The sequence below is a fragment of the Dipodomys ordii genome, unplaced genomic scaffold, assembly GCF_000151885.1.
Source record: "Dipodomys ordii isolate 6190 unplaced genomic scaffold, Dord_2.0 Scaffold55, whole genome shotgun sequence".
In the NCBI taxonomy this organism is placed as follows: domain Eukaryota; kingdom Metazoa; phylum Chordata; class Mammalia; order Rodentia; family Heteromyidae; genus Dipodomys; species Dipodomys ordii.
Window position 1 is genome coordinate 4,150,282 of NW_012267271.1, and position 18,674 is coordinate 4,168,955.

Below are 18,674 nucleotides of genomic sequence, written 5' to 3' on the forward strand. Positions count from 1 at the left end.
TTCAAAGCCAGCCCCGGCAGGAGAGACCGTGAGACTCCTATCTCCAATAAACCACCAGAAAACCGGAAGTGGCGCTGTAGCTCAAGTGGTAGAGCGCTTGCCTTGAGCTGAAGAGCTGAAGGACAGCGCCCAGGCCCAGAGTTCAAGCCCCACAACCGACAAAAAACAACAACAACAACAACAAAAACAACAGAATGGATCTCAGCTACTTTTCTCCTGTATCTACCTCCCTGGCCCAGCCTGCCCTGCCTCTTCTCTGGGGCAGCACTAGGCAGCCTTTTCCTGGCTAGCTCCCACCACCCTCTCCTCACACCCAGCAGCTTCTGCTCTGCCACCAGACAGCACCTAAGGTTTCAACCAAAGCCAAAGATGGCACCCAGATCTCTCTTGGCGTGTGCGTGTGTGTGTGTGTGTGTGTGTGTGTGTGTGTGTGTGTATGCTAGGTCTTGTATGCACTTTTGCTTAAGGCTGGCACTGTACCACTTGAGCCACACCTCCAGTTCTGACTTTTTTGGCTAACTGGAGGTAAGAGTCTCATGGATTTGTCTGACTGGGCTGGCTTCTAACAAAGATCCTCAGATCTCAGCCTCCAAAGTAGTTAAGATTACAGGTGTCAGCCACCAGAACCTGGTTTATTCCTTCCTTCCTTCCTTTTTTTTTTTTGAGACAGAGTCTTGTTGCTATGTTTTCCAGGCTGGTCTTGAGCTTCTAGGCTCAAGTGATCCTCTCTCAGCCTCTCGTATAGCTGGGACAACAGGTATGTGCTACCACATCTGGCTTAAATTCTTTTTTTCTTTTTCCTCTTCTTTTTCTTTCTTTCCTTCTTCCTTTCTTTCTTCTTTCTTCTTCTTTCTTTCTTTCTTTCTTTCTTTTTTTTGCCGGTCCTGGTGCGTACATTCTGGGACTGGGTACTATCCCTGAGGTTTTGTGTTCAAGGCCAGTGCGCTACCATTTGAGCTACAGCTCTACTTCTGGCTTTTTTTTTTTGTCAGTCATGGGGCTTGAACTCTTGACCTGGGTTCTGTCCTTTAGCTCAAGGCTAATGCTTTACCACTTGAGCCACTTGTGGTTTGCTGCTGGTTTATTGGAGATGAGAGTTTCGTGGCTTTTCCTGTCCGGGCTGGCTTTGAACCACAATCCTTAGATCCTTAGAGCTCAGCCTCTTGAGTAGCTAGGATTACAGGCATGAGCCACTGGCACTTGGCTACTTCTGGCTTTTTGTGGCTAATTGGAGATAAAAGTCTCATGGACCTTCTGCCTGGGCTGGCTTTGAACCGTGATCCTCAGATCTCAGCTTTCTGAGTAAGTATGATTACAGATGTGAGCCACTGATACCATATCCTCCCCCCAAGTGCTGAGGATCAAATCCCAGAGCCTAGCTGTGCAAGATAATTGCTGTACCACTGAGTCATGTCCCCAGCCCTCTCATTTCTTGAAGAACAAAGTTTGTACTCTCCTCCATTGCAATGTAATTTATCATCCAAGTCAGAACTTTTCTCCCTTGTGAGAGTAAAGGGAGAACCACTATTATGCCAGTAAATAGGTGTAAACCATGTATCCTAACCTATAAGGTCCCACATGCTCGAATGTGTCTCATTCCATCACCCTGTCCCTCATTCTGCCTCAGCTTCCCTGGCCTCTGCCAACCCATTCCTGCCTGCCACAGGGCCTTTGCACACACTTAAATTTTTTCACTTCAAATATTCTTGCCCAAATCTTCACATGGTCCTTGTTCTCTGGCTAGGAAGGGCCTGTCTTCCCATCTGCAAAATGGGCAGGGAAGGATTTTTTTTTTTTTTTCAGCTGTTGGGCTTGAACTCTGGGCCTGGGTGCTGTCCTTCAGCTCTTCAGCTCAAGGCAAGCGCTCTACCACTTGAGCTACAGCGCCACTTCCAGTTTTCTACTGGTTTTTGGAGATCAGAGTTTCATGGACTTTACTGCCTGGGCTGGCTCTGAACCATGATCCTCAGATCTCAGCCTCCTGAGTAGTTACGATTACAGGTGTGAGCCACCGGCGGTGCCCAGCAGGAATTTAATATTCAAAACTAGGTAAAAAGTTGTAGGTTCTTCCAGCTCCTGAGGCCCCTCACTGAGAAGCTAAGTTGTCTGATAGCTGCTCCTGGTTCTGGCATAAGCAGCCTTCCTGCTGTCTAATCCTCGTCCCTCAAGCTGCAGCCTGGCAACAGTAGACTTCCAAGGTCTTCTGGGTCCTCTGGGCCCCCTAGCAGCGGGAGTGGGGTGGAGGAGGAGCCTTCCATCTACCCTTCCCGGGTGAGGTGTCTTATCCCATCACTTCCGAACATTCATGACCGGAAATCCTCCTATTGCTGGGAACACACTGGCCAGGACACTGAGATCCACCCAGCGCTTCCTTTTGCTTCCTGTCTACTTCCCCTCCGGCTCTGGGGCAGGAGCACTGCCTTGGGGCTGGGACTCGGCCTCTGCAGCCAGCATGGGTGGTAGCCAGAGCCAATGAGCATGCTCAGGGCAGAGGTCTAGGCCAGGGAGTTTCAATCCCATCACCTTCCATCATCCACAGCCCTTGGAGACTGCCCAAACATAAAGTGATCATGACTACTTAAAATCCATCATCACGCCTCTAAGCCTGTCTACTCAAGAGGCTGAGATCTCAGGATCTCTGTTCAAAGCCACCCCAGGCAGGAAGGGCCAGGAGACTCTTATCTCCAATTAAGCAGCAGAAAAGCCAGAAGTGGAGCTGTGGCTCAAGAGGTAGCATGCTAGGCTTGATCAAAAAGAGCGAGTGCTCTGTCACGAACTCTATCCCAAGCCCCCTACATTTTTCTTTGAGGGAATGCATGTCACAGCAGCCCCAACCATCCTGAGGACAAAGTCTAATCCTTCTGTCTTGGGCCTCCTCTCTCTACGCACTGTTCCCTTGTACTAGAACCTTCTCAGATTTCTCAGGACCTTTGCACATGACACTATTCCCTCTGCCTAGACCCTTCTCTGTTTCATATGGCCAAAGTAATTGTCACTCAGCCTTCAGCTGCCAGTTGTCTTGGAGAGTTCTAGAACATTCTCCCTTACCTTGTAATGATCCAAAACCAAGAATCAAAGCTCTATTGATTTATTTAATTTGGTCCTGGGGCTTGAACTAGGGGTCTGGGCACTATCCCTGAGCTTTCTTGCTCAAGGGTAGTACTCTACCACTTGAATCACCATGCCATTTCTGGTTTTCTGGTGGTTAATTGGAGATTAGTCTCTCACAGACTTTCCTGCCCAGGCTGCCTTGGAACTGCGATCCTCAGATCTCAGCCTCCTGTAGCTAGGATTACAGTCATGAGCCACAGGCGCCACCATTTATTTAAATATTTTCAAATATCTACTCCATTAATTAACTAATTATTTTCTCATTTTATGGACTTAAAAGACACACTTCCCCTCTGATATGAGTGTTGAAATTAATTACTAATAGTGACAATTGAGCTAACTCAGGCTAATTAATCAGCCACATTAATTATTTAAATAACCAACCCCTTTAATTGCTTGAATTAACTGATTTGCTGTGATAACTGATACTACATATTGAGTATCTCCAAGACATTTGGCGGGGGCGGGGAGACGCGGCTCCCCAGCTCCCTCCTGGCTTTTCTTCACAGGGATGACCTTGCCCTCTGCAAGTCTGCCCTCTCTCAGCCCCTCAGAATTTGGAGCAGAGACACCCCCAGCCTCTACATCCTGCTTCTCAGATTTCTCCAACCCCACCCACTTCCTCTTGAGGCTCAACTTCTGCATCTGTGAAATGGGTACGTGGGGAACCTCTTGCACTGGAGCACCATGGGCTCGCGTGACAAGGAAGGGTGCAAGGATCCATGTCCCGTGTGGAGCTCCTCCACCAGCGGATATGTCCCATCTGCCCCTCCTGGGAAACTGAGATGTCACTCCTTCACTCTGCTTCCCACCAGCTGCAGCAGCTGCCTTTGGCTTCAGGTCCAGCGTGGAGAGTCCCTCCCAGACACAGCCTAGGAGTCTCCACAGGGAAGGTTCTGGGCTTCAGTCCCTCTCCAGCCCCCTAAGATGGGCACCAGCAAGCCAGACACAGCCTGGCCCTCCACTGGGTGGTACCCTCAGGCCTCCCTGCAGCTGGGGTGGAGGAAAGGGCACTGGCCCAGAGGAGGACAGAGCTGAGGGTGCTGACCCCACCAGAACTGCACCCTGAGACTCAGAGCTCAGAACCTGCTATTCAGGAGTCCAAGGGGGGCATCCCTGCGGTGTGAGCTAGAGCTAGAGGCCCCACTTTTCTAGCAGTGAACTGAAGCATGGGGCCGGACCAAGGACTCACAGATGCTCGGACTAGAACAGGGCTGGCCTGGATGGAAATAAGAAGCAGAGCTAGGCACTGGTAGCTCACGCCTGTAATCCCAGCTACATAAGAGGCTGAGATCGAAGGATCACTGTTTGAAGACAGCTTGGGCAGGAAAGTCTGAGACTCTTCTCTCCAATTAACCACAAAACAGCCAGAAGTGGAGCTGTGGTTCAAGTGGTAGAGCGCCAGCCTTGAGGGAAAAAGCTAAGGGATAACATCTTGGCCCTGGGTCCACACCCCAATAGCAGCACAAAAATAGAAGACTAAGAAGAAGGAGGAGCAGGAGAAGGAAGAAGAAGAAGTTAGGAGCAAACGAAAGAAAGAAGACAGGGGAAGGAGAGGGAAAGAAAAATTAAGCTTCACCGACTAGAGCAGAGAACCAAGATGTGGAGGAGGAAATGGCATGGACAGACAGAAGACCCTGGGGCTCCCAAACATACTCTAGGCCAGAAGTAAGAAGCTGGACCCTGTACAAGAGCCGCCCGAGGGCCTCAGTTTCCCTCCCTATTACACAAGCAGCTCCCAGGCTCTGGGCTTTCTCAGTGCAGGCTCAGGAAGAGCCTCGCTCTTGTCACCACAGCCAGGCCTCACCAGGCCCCCGTGAAGCAGATGCAGCCATCATCCTGTTAGTGGCACAAACACAGGGTATCTGAGCTGTTGAGGTAGCTGACCCCCTTAGGCCCAGCCCTCACCCCACACAGGTCCAAGTAGCCTGCACACAGGGTCCTGTGAGGTATGGGGGATGGGAGAGGTGGGGCCCTGGGGGGAGCAGCCCATCGTTCCCAAGCCAGCCTCGTTCCCACAGCCCAAGGCGTCCGGGGGTCTCGGGGACTGTGAGAAAGTCTCCACAGGAAATGAGAGCCAGAAGCAGCTGGGCCCCTTCACAAGACAAGGACCAGCTGCCTAGAGCCCAAGGAGGCTGCCGGGGCCCAACGCAACCCCCTCACCGGTGGGTAATCGCTACCAGATGCCCGGCAGCTGACGTCATTCTGCAGGGCCGAGAGGGTCGTGGGACTCTGGGGAGAGCTGGGAATTCTTGGATCAGAATCAACATTCCAAAAGGAAATGAGGAGGGGGATGTCTTGGCCTCGGCTCTCTTTTAGGGTGGCAACTGGTTTCAGGCTCAGTTTCCTTCCAAACCCTTGGTGGTGGCCCGGGGGTATAGGTCTCTGAGAGGAGCAGAGGGGCTAGAGGCAGCCATGGTGCCCATCTCGACGAGTCAAAGCCAGGGCCTTGCTATACATGATCTAAAACCCATTTCCTTCCTGTTTTCTCCTCCCATTTCTCCCTTCTTCTGCCCCAGCCACTCTGGTCTCTGCTGTTCATCAAACATGTCAAAAATGTTTCCACCACAGGACCTTAGCACATGTTGTTCCTTTAGCCTTGTCCACCCTTTCCCAGAGAGCCCAGAAGGTTTGCTCCTTCCTCTCCTTTGTTCAAAGGTCAGTTTCTCACTGAGACTTTGTTACTGACTAATCTTCCTACATAGCCATCACTAACCATTTCCCCCAAGACCAATACCCTTATTTGAGAAATAGGTATATTTAGTGGTGATGGGGACTGAACTCAGTACTTCACACTTGCTAGACAGGTGCTCTACTGCCTAAACCATGGCCCCAGCCCCTTTTGCCTTGATTATATTCAAGGTAGAGTCTCACTTTATGACTTTATGTCCAGGCTGACCTGGGCTGTGAGCCTCTTACTTGTGCTTCCCACATTGCTAAAGATGACAGGCATGCACCACAGAGCCCATCCAGTGGTTGAGATGGAATATCATGATTTTTTTTTTGCCAGTCCTGAGGCTTGAACTCAGGGCCTGGGCTCTGTCCCTGAGCCTCTCTGTAGCTCTACCACTTGAGCCCCAGCACCACTTCTGACTTTTTCTGTTTATGTGGTAATGAGGAATCGAGCCCAGGGCTTCATGCATAGTACCACTAAGCCACATTCCCAGCTGGAATCTCATGAATTTTTATGCCCAGACTGGCCTTGAACCATGTGTGATCCTCTAATTTCTGCCCCTTCATTTGATCCTCTAATTTCTGCTCCTTCCTCTCAGTGGTTTCCAATATCACTCATCTCCCTGGATTACCATGTGTTTCTCCCACACTGGAAGGGGGGCTTTAAACAGGCTGGCTTTGTTGCCATTGGCTCATGCTTGTAATCCTAGCTACTCAGGAGGCTGAAATCTGAGGATCAAGGATTGAAGCCAGCCCAGGAAGAAAAATCCTTGAGACTCTTATCTCCACTTTACCAGCAAGCAGCCAGTGGAACTGTGACTTAAGTGGTAGAACACCAGGCTTGAGTGAAAAAGCCAAGTGAAAGCATGAGGCTTTGAGTTAAAGTCCAGTACTGGCAAGAAAAAAAAAAAAAAGAGGACGAATTTGCTATGTTCCTAGAGCTTGGGACAGGTCTAGGTTGTGGGTACACTTCAGTAAATATGAAAATGAATGAATACTAATTCATGTGATGGCATAATGACTTCAATAGCATAATCTGTAATGTGTGATCCTGCTATTTTCCAGAGCATTATAAAAAGTCATCTGAAATAATGATAAAAGCTGGGCACCAGTGGCCACGCTTACAATCCAAACTACTCACAAAGCCAAGCAAGATCCATAGGATCATGGCTCAAGGCTATCCTGGGCAGAAAAGTTTGTGAGACTTTGTCTCCAGCAAAAATAACTAGCAAAAAGCTGTGTTGGAGCTGGGTGCAGGTGGCTCGTGCCTGTAATCTAGCTACTTAGGAGGCTGAGATCTGAGATCTGAGGGTTGTGGTTCAAAGCCAGCCCATGCAAGAAAGTCTGTGAGACTCTAATCTCAAATAAACTACTCCAAAAAGACAGAAGTGGTGCTGTGGTTCCAGTGGTAGAACATTAGCCTTGAGCACAAAGAGGCTCAGAGACAGCACCCAGGCCCTGAGTCCAAGCCCCAGGACCAGCAAAAAAAAAAAAAAGCTGTGTTAGATATGTGGCTCCAGTGGTAGAGTGCCGACTGAACAAGCAAGTTAACCAAACAAAAAGCCCTGAAGGGGCTGAGAAGGTGGCTCAGTGGTAGAGCGCTTGCCTTGCAGAAAGCCCTGAGGGTGAACCCCAGTACTTACAAAAAGTAGGCAAATAAATAAATAATGACAGCCAGGCACCAGTGGCTCATGTCTATAATTCTAGCTACTCAGAAGGCTGAGATCTGAGGATCATGGTTCAAAGGCAACCTGGTCAGGAAAGTCTGAGACTCTTATCTCCACTTAACTACCAAAAAAGCTAGAAGTAGAGCTGTGGCTCCAGTGGTAGAGAGCTAGCCTTGAGCAAAAACAAACAAAAAAAACCCCACAGAGACAGCATTCAGGCCCTGAGTTCAAGCCCCAGAACAGGCACCAAAAAAAAAAAAACAACACAGAAAGCTAAAAAGATAAATAATGAAGTACTAGAAGAAAAAGTATTGAGATTTCCTCTTGCAAAAATAAAAATGTTGCCAGGAACTAGTGGCTCACACTTGTGATCCTAGTTACTCAGGAGGCTGAGATCTAAGGATAATGATTCAAAGCAATCTGGGGCAGAAGAGTTCATGAGACTATTAATCTCCAATTAACCAGCAAAAAGCCAGAAGTGGGGCTGTTACTCAAGTGAAAAAGCTAAGGGACAGTGCTCATGCCCTGGGTTGAAGCCCAATACCTACCTACTTGGAAGGGGGTGGGGGTGAGGAGGGATGTGACCTGGTACTGAGATCTTGAGTTTAGGAGTTTGTCAGTGTTGGGAACAAATCTGGCTCTATCTATGACCCCAGGAAAGTCCCTTTTCCCCTCAGCCTCAGCCTCCGTGCAAGTGAAACGCAGTAACATTCGGTGGTGCATTCTGGCCTGGCAGTTCCTGTGTGGATGGGCTATGTTGAGACTCCCTTACTCTCTGAGTTTTGCCTCCTTGGGTGTAACTTGGGCTGGGGACTCTCAGGGACATGCTATTGCTTCCCTACAGAAGGCTGTGGTCCCTGGGCAGTGGGGGAAAGGCTAGGCTGAAGAAGATGGCCCCTCCTCCCCGCTTATCCATGATCTCAACAGGGTCCAGGCACCAGGAAACTCCTGCAGCCTCACCTCTTCCCCTTCCTTCCTCTGCTCCAGGTGCACCCTGCCTCCCAGGGGTGGGGGAGGGATACCACCTCCCTTGGCTTCAGCTGCTCTCTGGACACTTAGGAAGGGAAGGGGTCCACCATCCCCCTTGCCCACTGGCAATTCTCCCACTGCCCTCTTTCACAAGTTGGATGAATCTTCTGAGAACATTTAGACTTATGTGAGCTACTGGGGATTCAAAGGCCCATCGTGCAGCAGGGCTAGCCTGAAATCACACAGGCAGGCAGCTTTTCTGACACCCAGACACAGGGCTGAAGTTCCAGGACTCCTGGGAGAAAACTTTAACAATCCCTGGGGGCAGGTGGGATGCTGGATCACAGGGCACCAAGAGCGCACTTGCTAACCCTGCTCCTGCAACCCCTGGATGCTCTGGGTAATGGGGAGAAGAGTCTCTCCATTTCCTTAGCCAGCTCCAGGCCAGATCTGATGCCAAAGGCACCTCCAGGACCAGGGAAGGGGAAAGGCTTGAGCTAGGCCTTATACTTGGCATTTTCAAAGTTTCTCAACTCATTTTCAGAGCCCCTAACCTTGGATGAAAGAACAACCACATGCTGGGAAGGTGGAACCAAATCCTAGTTCTGGTTTCCATCAGCTTTGTCAAACTAGCAAGCAAACATCTCTTTCCTTGTATAAAAATTGGATGATAAAGGCACCTCCTCGTCAGAGCTGCTGGTTAAGTAGATGAGCAGATGCTCAGCCTGGTTGAGGCTAGGGCAGTGAACACAGCTGCACTCTAAGAAAGCCAACATGGAAAAGACTAAGATGCTAAACCCATACCCAGGACTGTCATCAGCCCCAGGGAGGTGGACCTCCCTGTCAAACCATTTTAGCCCCCATCCAGCCCCGCTGGCCCTGCCAGACCCAGTGTGGTCACTCACCCTCGGGGCCCCAGGGCGGGGCACCTTCGGCCCACTGCAGTCATGGTGCCTACAGCCGAGGAACCTCCTTAGTCCAGTGGCTCCCGCCTTTCTCAGGCCACTGAGCTGCGGAGCCTAAGGAAGCACTCCGGGGGCGGGGCCTGATCGCCTAGCTCTACGTTCAGCCCCAGCGGGAAGGACACGCCCCACCCACTTCCTCTCTAGTCACGCCCCCTCCCGTCCGTCACTGCACAGGACATAAGAGGAAACGCCCCCATTTGAGCACACACCCACTCAGGCCCGCCCCTCCCGGAAGGGTCACGCCCCCTGAACACGCCCAGCCCAGCCCCGCTCCCGAGAACCAATCAGCGTTCTTGGTGGGAGGCGCCAGGCTCCCAGGGAAGAATCCGACCTGGGGTGACTTGAGTATCCCTGGACCTGTCAGGCCTTCTTTCCTGATAAAAATCCTTGCTCTTCTACGTCAGAATGAGAAGAAGGCAGTCTCGGGCAGCCAGTGATGATGGAAAAGATTTAGTTTAATTATTCATAAAAATAGCACTCCCCGCTGGGCGCCGGTGGCTCACGCCTGTAATACTAGCTACTCATAAGGTTGAAATCTGAGGGTCCCGGTTCAAAGCCAGCCCGGGCAGGTAAATCTGTGAGACTCTCATCTCCAATAAAACCACTAGAAAACTGGAAGTGGCGCTGTAAGGTAGAGTGCTCGCCTTGAGCTGAAAAGCTGAGGGACGGTGCCCAGGCCCAGAGTTCAAGCCCCACTACCGACCAAAAAAAAAAAAAAAATAGTCTTCCCATTTATAGAGTGCTTGCAGTGTGCCAGACGCCACCGTGTGAAGATTTTTCAGATGAGTTAGTCCTAAGTCCTCACCACACCCTGCAAGTACTGTCACTGTGCCGTTTAGAGAGGGCACAGACGTACACATAGTCAATGTGGCTAGTGAGAGGCAAGGTCTCACCTGGATACTGTCAGCCGCTTCACAAGGTGCTGTCTCTCCACTGAGGGAGAGAGGGATGACAGGCTGTAGGAGTGGGAGGTGGGGGAGTGTTTACATCAGCTACATAGCTCAGCACACAGAGGCTATGCTTAGTATCATCCCAAGGAAAAAGCTATTAAGGCAGGCCCAGATCTGGCCCTGGGATTCCTTTGACTCATATGGCACTAGCTTCTTTATTTCCACAAACACTCCTGACTGGGTGGGTTGGGCTCTGAGTTTCCCTTGGTTTGGCAGAGGGGTGTAAGGTACACAGCCAGCCCTGGGGTGTATGTAGAAGGTGGTAGGTACAATGTGGCTAGAGACAAGCAGATTCCTGCTCAAATCGCAGTTCCATGGCATCCTGACTGGAGGCTACCAGCACTGTGAGTCAGATTGACAACACTTCAGATCCTAGCTTTGTCACTTGAAGGATGTGCAGCCTGATGGGGCCCCATGGCTTCTCCTCCCCAATCTCAGTTTCCTCATCTGTCATAGAGAAACAGTAGTAGCAGTAGTATCTCCTTCCTAGTTTTCTTCTGAAAAATTAGGTACCAGTGAAGGTTTCTCCCAGTGCCTGGCTGGGGTAAGTTCTTGGTTGGTCGTGGGGGCTGAATTCTGGGCCTGAGTGCTGTCCCTTAGCTGTTCAGCTCAGGGCTAGTGCTCTATCACTTGAGCCACAGCGCCATTTCTGGCCTTTTCTGCTTATGTGATGCGGAGGAATCAAACCCAGGGCCTCATGCATGCAAGGCAAGCACTCTACCACTGAGCCACCTTCCCAGCCTGTAACTGCTTTTTGTTTTAGCCCAGATGTTTGTGTTGGGGTGTTGGGGGTGGGGCTGCATTGGCAGGAGGCTGAAGCCATCATCCCTGCATGCATGGTACCTACCTTTCTGGAGGCATATTCTCTGGGGTTCTCTCCTCCTTTATGTCTGCATCTGCTGTGAGGTCCTTAGACTTTCTCACTTCCATTGCTGAAGGGTTGGGTCTCACTTCTGGGGTGTTTTCCAGGGTGGCCTTAGCCCCGGCCACCACCTCCTTGGGTCCCTCCATGTCTGGTGGGTCAGGCAGACCTTGGAATACCAGCTGGGGCTCAGGGCTCACCTCCTGGGTCTTCTGGACAGCCTGTTGGCCCCGAGTCTTCTTAATGTGGGGGCGAGGCATGGTGCCCATGTGGCTGTACATGTCGCTGGAGCGAGCATAGGCTGAAGGGCTCTTGGGGACCATGTCATCCTGTGTGGCTTCAAAGATGTCAGGTTCCTGATGGGATTGGGCACTGACAGAAGCTGAAGACCGTCTCAGAGTGAAGGACCGAGGGAGATTGGAGAGACTCCCAAAGCCTTTGAACTTGAAGAACTCTAGCAAGGAGGAAGGGGAAGTAAAAGAATTAATGAGCATGGGTACAGCCATACAATAAACAGTACCTGAGAGTTTTTCTCAGTGAGGGTCCACTGAGGACAGTGGGAGGGGAGAGGGGGGGACGATTCACAGACATCCCTTCTAATTGCTCTCTAAACAGCTCCTAGAAGTGGAATAAGCTGGCAGCTTTGGAGACAGAGCCCTGGACATGCATTCCTGTTCTTTACTGGTTACTTGATCTGAGTACTTTTCTCATCGGTACACCTCTATGGGCAGCAGCAGGATTGAAGATGTAAATAACAAATCTCACATGGAAACCTGCACATAGAATATTTTAGTAGCAAAGATGACTATGACAGTGACAATGTTTCTGCATTCATCAAACACACTATAGGCATGACTTCTTCCCTATTTTCCAGATGAGGAACTTGAGATTTAAATTTAGACACAATTGGCATAAAGAATGTTGGGGGGGATAGGGGTGTGTGGGCATGTAGGCTTATTGGGGAGGCGGGGGTGTCCAGTCAGCCTTTGAGTGCCTTGGGGTGGGTGAAAGCCTCTCTAGCCTGAGGGTCTCTGACCTCTGTCTGTGGTTTTCTCCTTCCTGTCAGCTGAGACCACAGTTTCAGAGCTGGGGTGATACCATCTCCCCATTTCCGCGGGGGTGCATGAGCTGTGAGGTCACTCCTCCCTGCCCCCAGCTGTGGGACTGTTCTTCCTCTCAGTATCAGCAGCTCCTTCCTTAGAGCCTCCAGATCACCAAAAAACAAAAACACACACACAAAAAACCTCTCCAGCCTTTTTCACTTTGGGCTTCCTCCAGCTCCTCAGTTCCTCACACCCATGCTAGCCATTTGACAATGATGGAAACTGAGGCTCAGAGAGAGGAAAGGACTTGCGCAGGGCCACACAGGCTATGGCTGAGGCTGGAGGTGGGAGCAGTGCCCCGGTGCTTTCTTCCTGGCCCTGCCCTCCCCCCCGCCCCAACCTGGTACCTGGTCTTAGCTCCCAGCACTGTCAATCAGTGCTCTGGTCCTAAACAACCTGCCTTGAGCAGAGATTCTGTTAGTGACCAGCAGGGGGGCCGCTGACTTCTATTGACCATGATCTCATGAACACTAGAGATCTGGAGGAAAGAGTGAGGGGATCAGAGAGGGAAATAAGAGTCCGGGACCTGGGATTGAAACCTGCTCCTTAGCCCGGGAGGCTTTAGGAAAGTCTATTTTCATCCATATCTCACTGTCACCCCACTCCCACCCTACTGAGTACTGTCTAATTTCCCACCTGGGGAAACAACGAGGAATGAGTGTCTAGTTCTAATAGCTTCTGGTCTCACTGTGGCTGAGAACACAAGGCAGACCCTACAACACGATTCCTCCAATTCCCCCTAGCTCGCAAGATATCCTTCTGAGACCCAGCGTGAACCCAGGTCTGGGAACAGGCTGTGTGATCGATCTCCCTGTGCCTAGCAGGGAGGCTGGGGAGAGCTCAAGATGTAGTGGACGAGACAGACGGGTAGTGACATTAAGAAGCCAGAGAAGAAGACTTCCCTGGCCAAAGGAAGAGAGACAGAGACCCTGGGTAGAGTGCGGGCACATGGCAAGAGCAACTCTGTGAGGGGAGCCAGTGATGGACAGAGAAACAGAAACCAGATAGCAATAAAGAACCAGATGCCAAACAGCTACACTCACTGAACTTTCTGCTGGTCTTCTTGGGTCCCTCTGTCATCTTGGCGACTTGCACAAAGCCCCCGACCAGCTGGCATGGGGCTGCTTGGGGCTTGTAGACATCAAGATTAAAGTATCTTTCTCACCACCCCTTCCCCTTTCTCTTACCCTCTCGCTGGCTTCCTCTGTATATTTTTAAACCAGCCAAACTCTCACGGCCCCACCCTCTCACCCTCTCCACAGGGGGCGGGGGCTGGGGCCTCCGGAGTTCAGCCCCCGAGGGCCTCCGGGGCCCCAGCAGCAGGGGCAGTGGGCAGACCACAAGCCCATGGGACCTTGAAGGCCTGGGAGAACAAAACCACAGGTTCTGGGAATGGAGCCCACTGGGCCGGGGGTCGTAGGGACTTGCCAACAGCTGTCAAGGGGTCTGGCCCAGGGGCTGGGAAACCAAGGGGCAGGCTTATGTGAGAGTGGTTTATTCTAGGACTCAGTACCTGGGAGACAGACTGGTAGCAGAGATGAGACTACAGGCCTGTGGGCTCTGGTTACTCAGTTCCAAGTTCGAATCTTGGCTGATCACTTCTGCTGGAAAACTTGCTCCCCTGAGCCTCAGTTTCCTCTCTGTGAGCAGGGAATGCATGCTGGGCCCATCTCACAGGGGCCAGGGCACTAAGCAGAGCCTGTGAGGAATGGGTGCCTGATAAGGTAGTGGAGAGGTGATAGACCTATCACACTCATTGGACAGAAATGGAGAAACTGAGGCACAGAGAACTGGGGGGGGGGAGTTGTTAAGGTCACATGGCAGGTTGGTGGTAAAGGCTGGATTACAACTCACCCTTCCATATTCCTTTCCACACAACTGGTGACTTTTTGCCCCAAAAGTGTGTGTGTGTGTGTGTATGCATTTATGTGGGCAGGACAGATACACAAATGCAACTTCCCATGTACAAACCATGCACAGGGTACTAGCACATGTGCAGCGTGGGCCATAAGACAAGGAGACTCACATCCAGTGCGGTGTGCTGCTGATAAAGTATTTCCACAGCTGAAGCCTTAGTCTCTGAATCTCTACAATGGAGACAATACAAAGTGTGCAGAAAAACTGCAGAGGTGTGAAATCCTCTCCCCCCTCCCCTCTGTCACTTGGGTTTGAGCCCAAGGCCTTGTCCAAGCTAGACAAGCACTCTTCCACGAAACCACACCTTCAGCTGCAGATCTGGCATTTCATCCTGCCTCAGGTTGGCTGTGGAGCTGTGAGGGAGGGCCTCAAAGTCAGATGGAAGCCAGGTGTTGGTAGCTCATACCTGTAATCCTAGCTACTCAGGAGGATGAGATCTGAGGATTGCGGTTCCAAGCCAGCCAGGGCAGGAAAGTCTATGAGACTCTTATGTCCATTTAACCACCAGAAAACCAAAGTGGTGCTGTGGCTCAAGTGGTAGAGCGCTCGCCTTGAGCTGAGGGACAGTACCCAGGCCCAGAGTTCAAGCCCCATGACCGACAAAAAAAAAAGTCAGATGGCATCTTTCCTGCACTCTCCATGAAAATGACACAAAAAGTCAGGTCACCTGTCCAGCTGTAGTGCCTGAGGTGCTCACTTCTGTGATGATGCTCCTTGAGGGAGAGGGAAGGGTCCAGATAAATCTTCTGATGGGCAAACAGAAAAACCCAAGGCCCTAAGAGAATGAGGTTTGTGGATCATGACCTTTGGGGTGAGAATGTACCTGGCAGAGTTGGAAGTCTCCACTGGTGGTCATCTGAATCCACACAACTGATCTGACACTGCTCCCATTTAACAGCTGAGGAAACTGAGTCCCAAGTGGAACAGAGACAAGGCAGACAACCAAGTGTCACAACTTTTGGGGGCTTACAGCCTGGTGAGAACCTGGGGTCTTCCTAGTGGAAGACAGAGGAGGGGGTCCCTGGCTTTTTTCCAGGAACACAGTTCCAGTGTGACTTGGTGACCAGTGGTGGCTTCGTAGCCAGGCTACCTTTCAACTGGCTATACAGCATGTTTCTTTGGGCCTCAGTTTCTTCATCTGTAAAGTAGGGTCAGCTCATGGGAAGGGTAAGGCTCAGCAAGTCCTGGTTCTGTGGTTGAAGGGTGAGCCGTTGGCCTTAGCACACTGGGCCATGCCAGGGAAACCCTGGTAAGCAAAAACATGGTGTGAGGGGCCTGGGAATGCTAGCTACCAAGAGGTTGTGTCGCGGTGGTGCCTTATAAGCCTTCCAGCTGGGCCTGCTGTTGGCCAGGGTGCCAGAGCAGTTGCTGGAGTCCCTAGGAGAATGAATGGGGCTCAGTGTAGTAGCTCCACTGAGCTCAGAGCCCCTTTGTGCCTCCTTGAGTGGCCGTTACAAGTGTGGTTGGAGACCGCCTGGCGGGTGGCTGTCCCCCAGGCCCTCCTTAGCATGTGGCTGGAGGCCAGCCGGCATGCTGCAGCCGTGAATACCAACCGAGTGCTTTCCTTCTCTCCTCTGGAGGACTAGGACCTCTACCCAGATGAGACTTGCCACAAATGCCACATTCTCCTTCATTCCCTTGGTCTTCTGCCTCCTTCAAGTTCCCCTAGTGACAGCTTGAGCTAAGATTCCCCCCCAAATTCTACTATGTTTTTTTTTTTTTTTTGCTGGTCATGGAGCTTGAATTCAGGGCCTGGGCACTGTCCCTGAGCTCTTCTGCTCGGACTGGCTTTGAACTGCAATCCTCAGATCTCAGTCTTTTGTTACTAAAATTACAGGCATGAGCCACCAGTGCCCCAGTTCCTGCTGGTGTGTGTGTGTGTGTGTGTGTGTGTGTGTGTACTGGTCCTGGAGCTTGAGTTCGGTGTGTGTATGTGTGCATGTATTGGGGTGTGTGTGTGTGTGTGTGTGTGTACTGGTCCTGGAGCTTGAGTTCAGGGCCTGAGCACTATCCCTGAGCTTTTGTGCTCAAGGCTAGGGCTCTACTACTTGAGCCACAGCTCTACTTCCGGCTTTTTGGGGGTTAATTGAAGATAAGAATCTCAGGGACTTCCCTACCTGGGCTGGCTCTGAACCATGATCCTCAGATCTCAGCCTCCAGGATAGTTAGGATCATAGGCATGAGCCATTAATAGCTGGCTGCTATGATTTCTTACCTCTATCCCAGACATTTGACTCACATAGAACCACTGAGGGAAGAGGGTTGTGGAGGGGAACAAGAGGGGTTCTGTGGGTAGGCAGGTACTATCAAGGACTGGTCCCGGTCAACCTGAGTTCAGGCCTCTCCTGTATGACCTTGAACAAGTCCTGTCACCTCTTTAAGCAAATACTACCTCCTTCCTGTGATCTTGTAGCAGTGAAATGTATTCCTACTGAAAGCATTGTTTTGTTTCATTCATCTGTGTCTTATGTCATCCAAACAGAGCCGAGCTTCTTGGTGGGTCCCTCTGCTCACCCTTCTGGTCCCATGCTAGACCATTAGGCTCCATACATGGTTTTTCTGGGTTGGTCTTGCTGGTTTAGTAGAATGATGTACTTTGAAAGCAAGGAGACCTAGCTCTGAATCCCAACTCCAAGGCTTCCTCTCTGGCTTTCAGCCAGGCCACTTCTCTGCTCTGAGCATGCTTCCTCTTCTGTTACTCCGCCCCAATAATAACCTCCTGTGAAGTTGCAGGGAAAGGATGAAGAGGTGGAGGGAGCTGGGGGCGGGGGCAGTTTCCATGGAGGGACAAGGCTCTGGTTATCCCCCAGCCATTCTCTGCCCTAGATGAGGAGACCTAAGTAGTCAAAGCTCCCACCCTAGGAAGCTGATCATCCCTACCTTACCCCCAGGGAAAGAGTAGAGCCCAAGACACTGAAGGGAAGTGATTGGCAGTTGTCAGGTTTCAGGTCAGGATGTTGGGGTGGAGGTGACAACATCATGGGGAGCTGCTAAGGCCTCTGCCCACAGGATGTGACTTGGAAGTGTTCATGGGAACCCAGCAGGTGTCCCAGCCCTAGTCTAAAGTCTGATAAGGCAGAGCCAGCCCAGGACAGAATCACAATGCTACTGTTACCTCCTATATCTCACATTGGTACCCTGGGCCTTGGGACCTTAACCTGGTTCAACCGGGTCTTGATGGGGAAATATTTAGGGTTTGTGCCAGATTGACCTGTCTTAAATACCAGTGTAGCAGGTGATGTCACCTCCGAGTGTCAGGGTCCTTAAGGGCACAGTAGAAGTGGTAGTACTGCCCACCTCACACGTCTGAGTGACAGTTGAGATAATTCCCATAAAGAGCTAAGTGTAGGGTTGGGACCATTTATTTTCCTTTAAGTTGTAATTACTAAAATGATTTTCTCTCTTCCTACCCCTGATTTAGGCAACAGCCTCTCTGCTTCTTGCTATGTAGCCCAAACTGGTCTCAACTCCTGATCCGACTGCCTCCGCCTCCCACATGATGGGATTACAGACACTGGTCACACCCAGCTTTTTTTGCTTCTCAGTAATGTAGTCAAGAAGCTGGCCCCAGTTCACACCCTGGCATATGGCTTAGCTGCCTTAAACTCTCAGGGAGGGTGCTCAAGAACCTCCTCTGTAGGGGCCTTCCCCAGACCAAGGCCTCTTGAGTCGCCTGGGTCATCTGAGCCATGTCTATCTCCTAGGAGGAAGCGTCTCAGCCAAGATGGGCGCAAACCAGAGGGCTTCCTCCAGATAAGCAAGGGTACAGATGGATCCGGCAAGCCCAGCTCTGAAGGCAGGAGGGGCTTGGGAAGTAAGAGGCAGTCATGATCAACTTTCTCACACCAGAAACCCAGCCTAGTCACTCTGTGACCTTGGACAAACGACCTCCCTTTCTACGTCTTCTGTAAAATGGGTTGGTGGTCCCGCCCGTGGGGGCTGTTGATTCAGGATTCAGAAGGACACCCAGAAACTTCCTTAGTACACGAAGTGCGGAACCAATGGCCCTTAATTTTGCGACGACCGACCTGGTGCAGCTCAGCCAAGGAGGGATCTCGCCCCCGCCTCCCCAAGAACCCGGGATCCAGAGCAACAAGGCCGGAGCTCGGCTCCTTCTCCGCCTCCAGTGTCGCCGCGCCCCCTGGCGGCCGTCTGTTGCCATGTCAACGGCGGGTGGCGGGGGCCCGCGGAGGCGGCGGCGGCGGGGGGCCGTTCTCTCCTCCCAGGGCCGAAGGCCGCTCCCCGGGCGCTTCTGGCCTTCGCCTCTGGGGGCTGGGAAAGCACTCTCGTAGCTCTGGAGGCAGCAGGCTCTGGGGGGAGCAGGGAGGGGGGGTAAACTGAGGCACGCGGCGGGGCGGCCGCAGTCAGGTGTCGAGCACGGGCCCCACCTCCGAAGGCGGAGGAGGGGCCGCGGGCGGTGACGCGTCGAGGGCGGCCGGCGGACAGCGAGCGGGAGG

At 51.7% G+C, this 18,674-nt stretch overlaps 2 protein-coding genes across 3 annotated transcripts in view; one reads left to right on the plus strand and one right to left on the minus strand.

The window, feature by feature from the left end:
• Sh2d3c (SH2 domain containing 3C) overlaps positions 1-13,474 on the minus strand; it is a 35,452-nt gene extending 21,978 nt beyond the window's left edge. The window contains exons 1-2 of one of the 2 annotated variants that reach the window (XM_013021469.1): positions 13,344-13,474; positions 11,183-11,651 (exon numbers count right to left, since the gene is read on the minus strand). In XM_013021469.1, the coding sequence (XP_012876923.1) occupies positions 11,183-11,651; positions 13,344-13,380 (506 nt within the window). In that variant the 5' untranslated portion in view covers positions 13,381-13,474. Of the gene's footprint in view, positions 1-9,325; positions 9,413-11,182; positions 11,652-13,343 lie in introns of those variants that run through there. The other variant, XM_013021470.1, reaches the window with a different exon arrangement.
• A 4,933-nt stretch (positions 13,475-18,407) lies between these two features.
• The window catches only part of Cdk9 (cyclin-dependent kinase 9), a 19,843-nt gene continuing 19,576 nt past the window's right edge, over positions 18,408-18,674 (plus strand). Inside the window, exon 1 of the mRNA XM_013021530.1 lies at positions 18,408-18,421. The gene's annotated coding sequence lies outside the window, so the exon portion shown is untranslated. The remainder of the gene's footprint in view (positions 18,422-18,674) is intronic.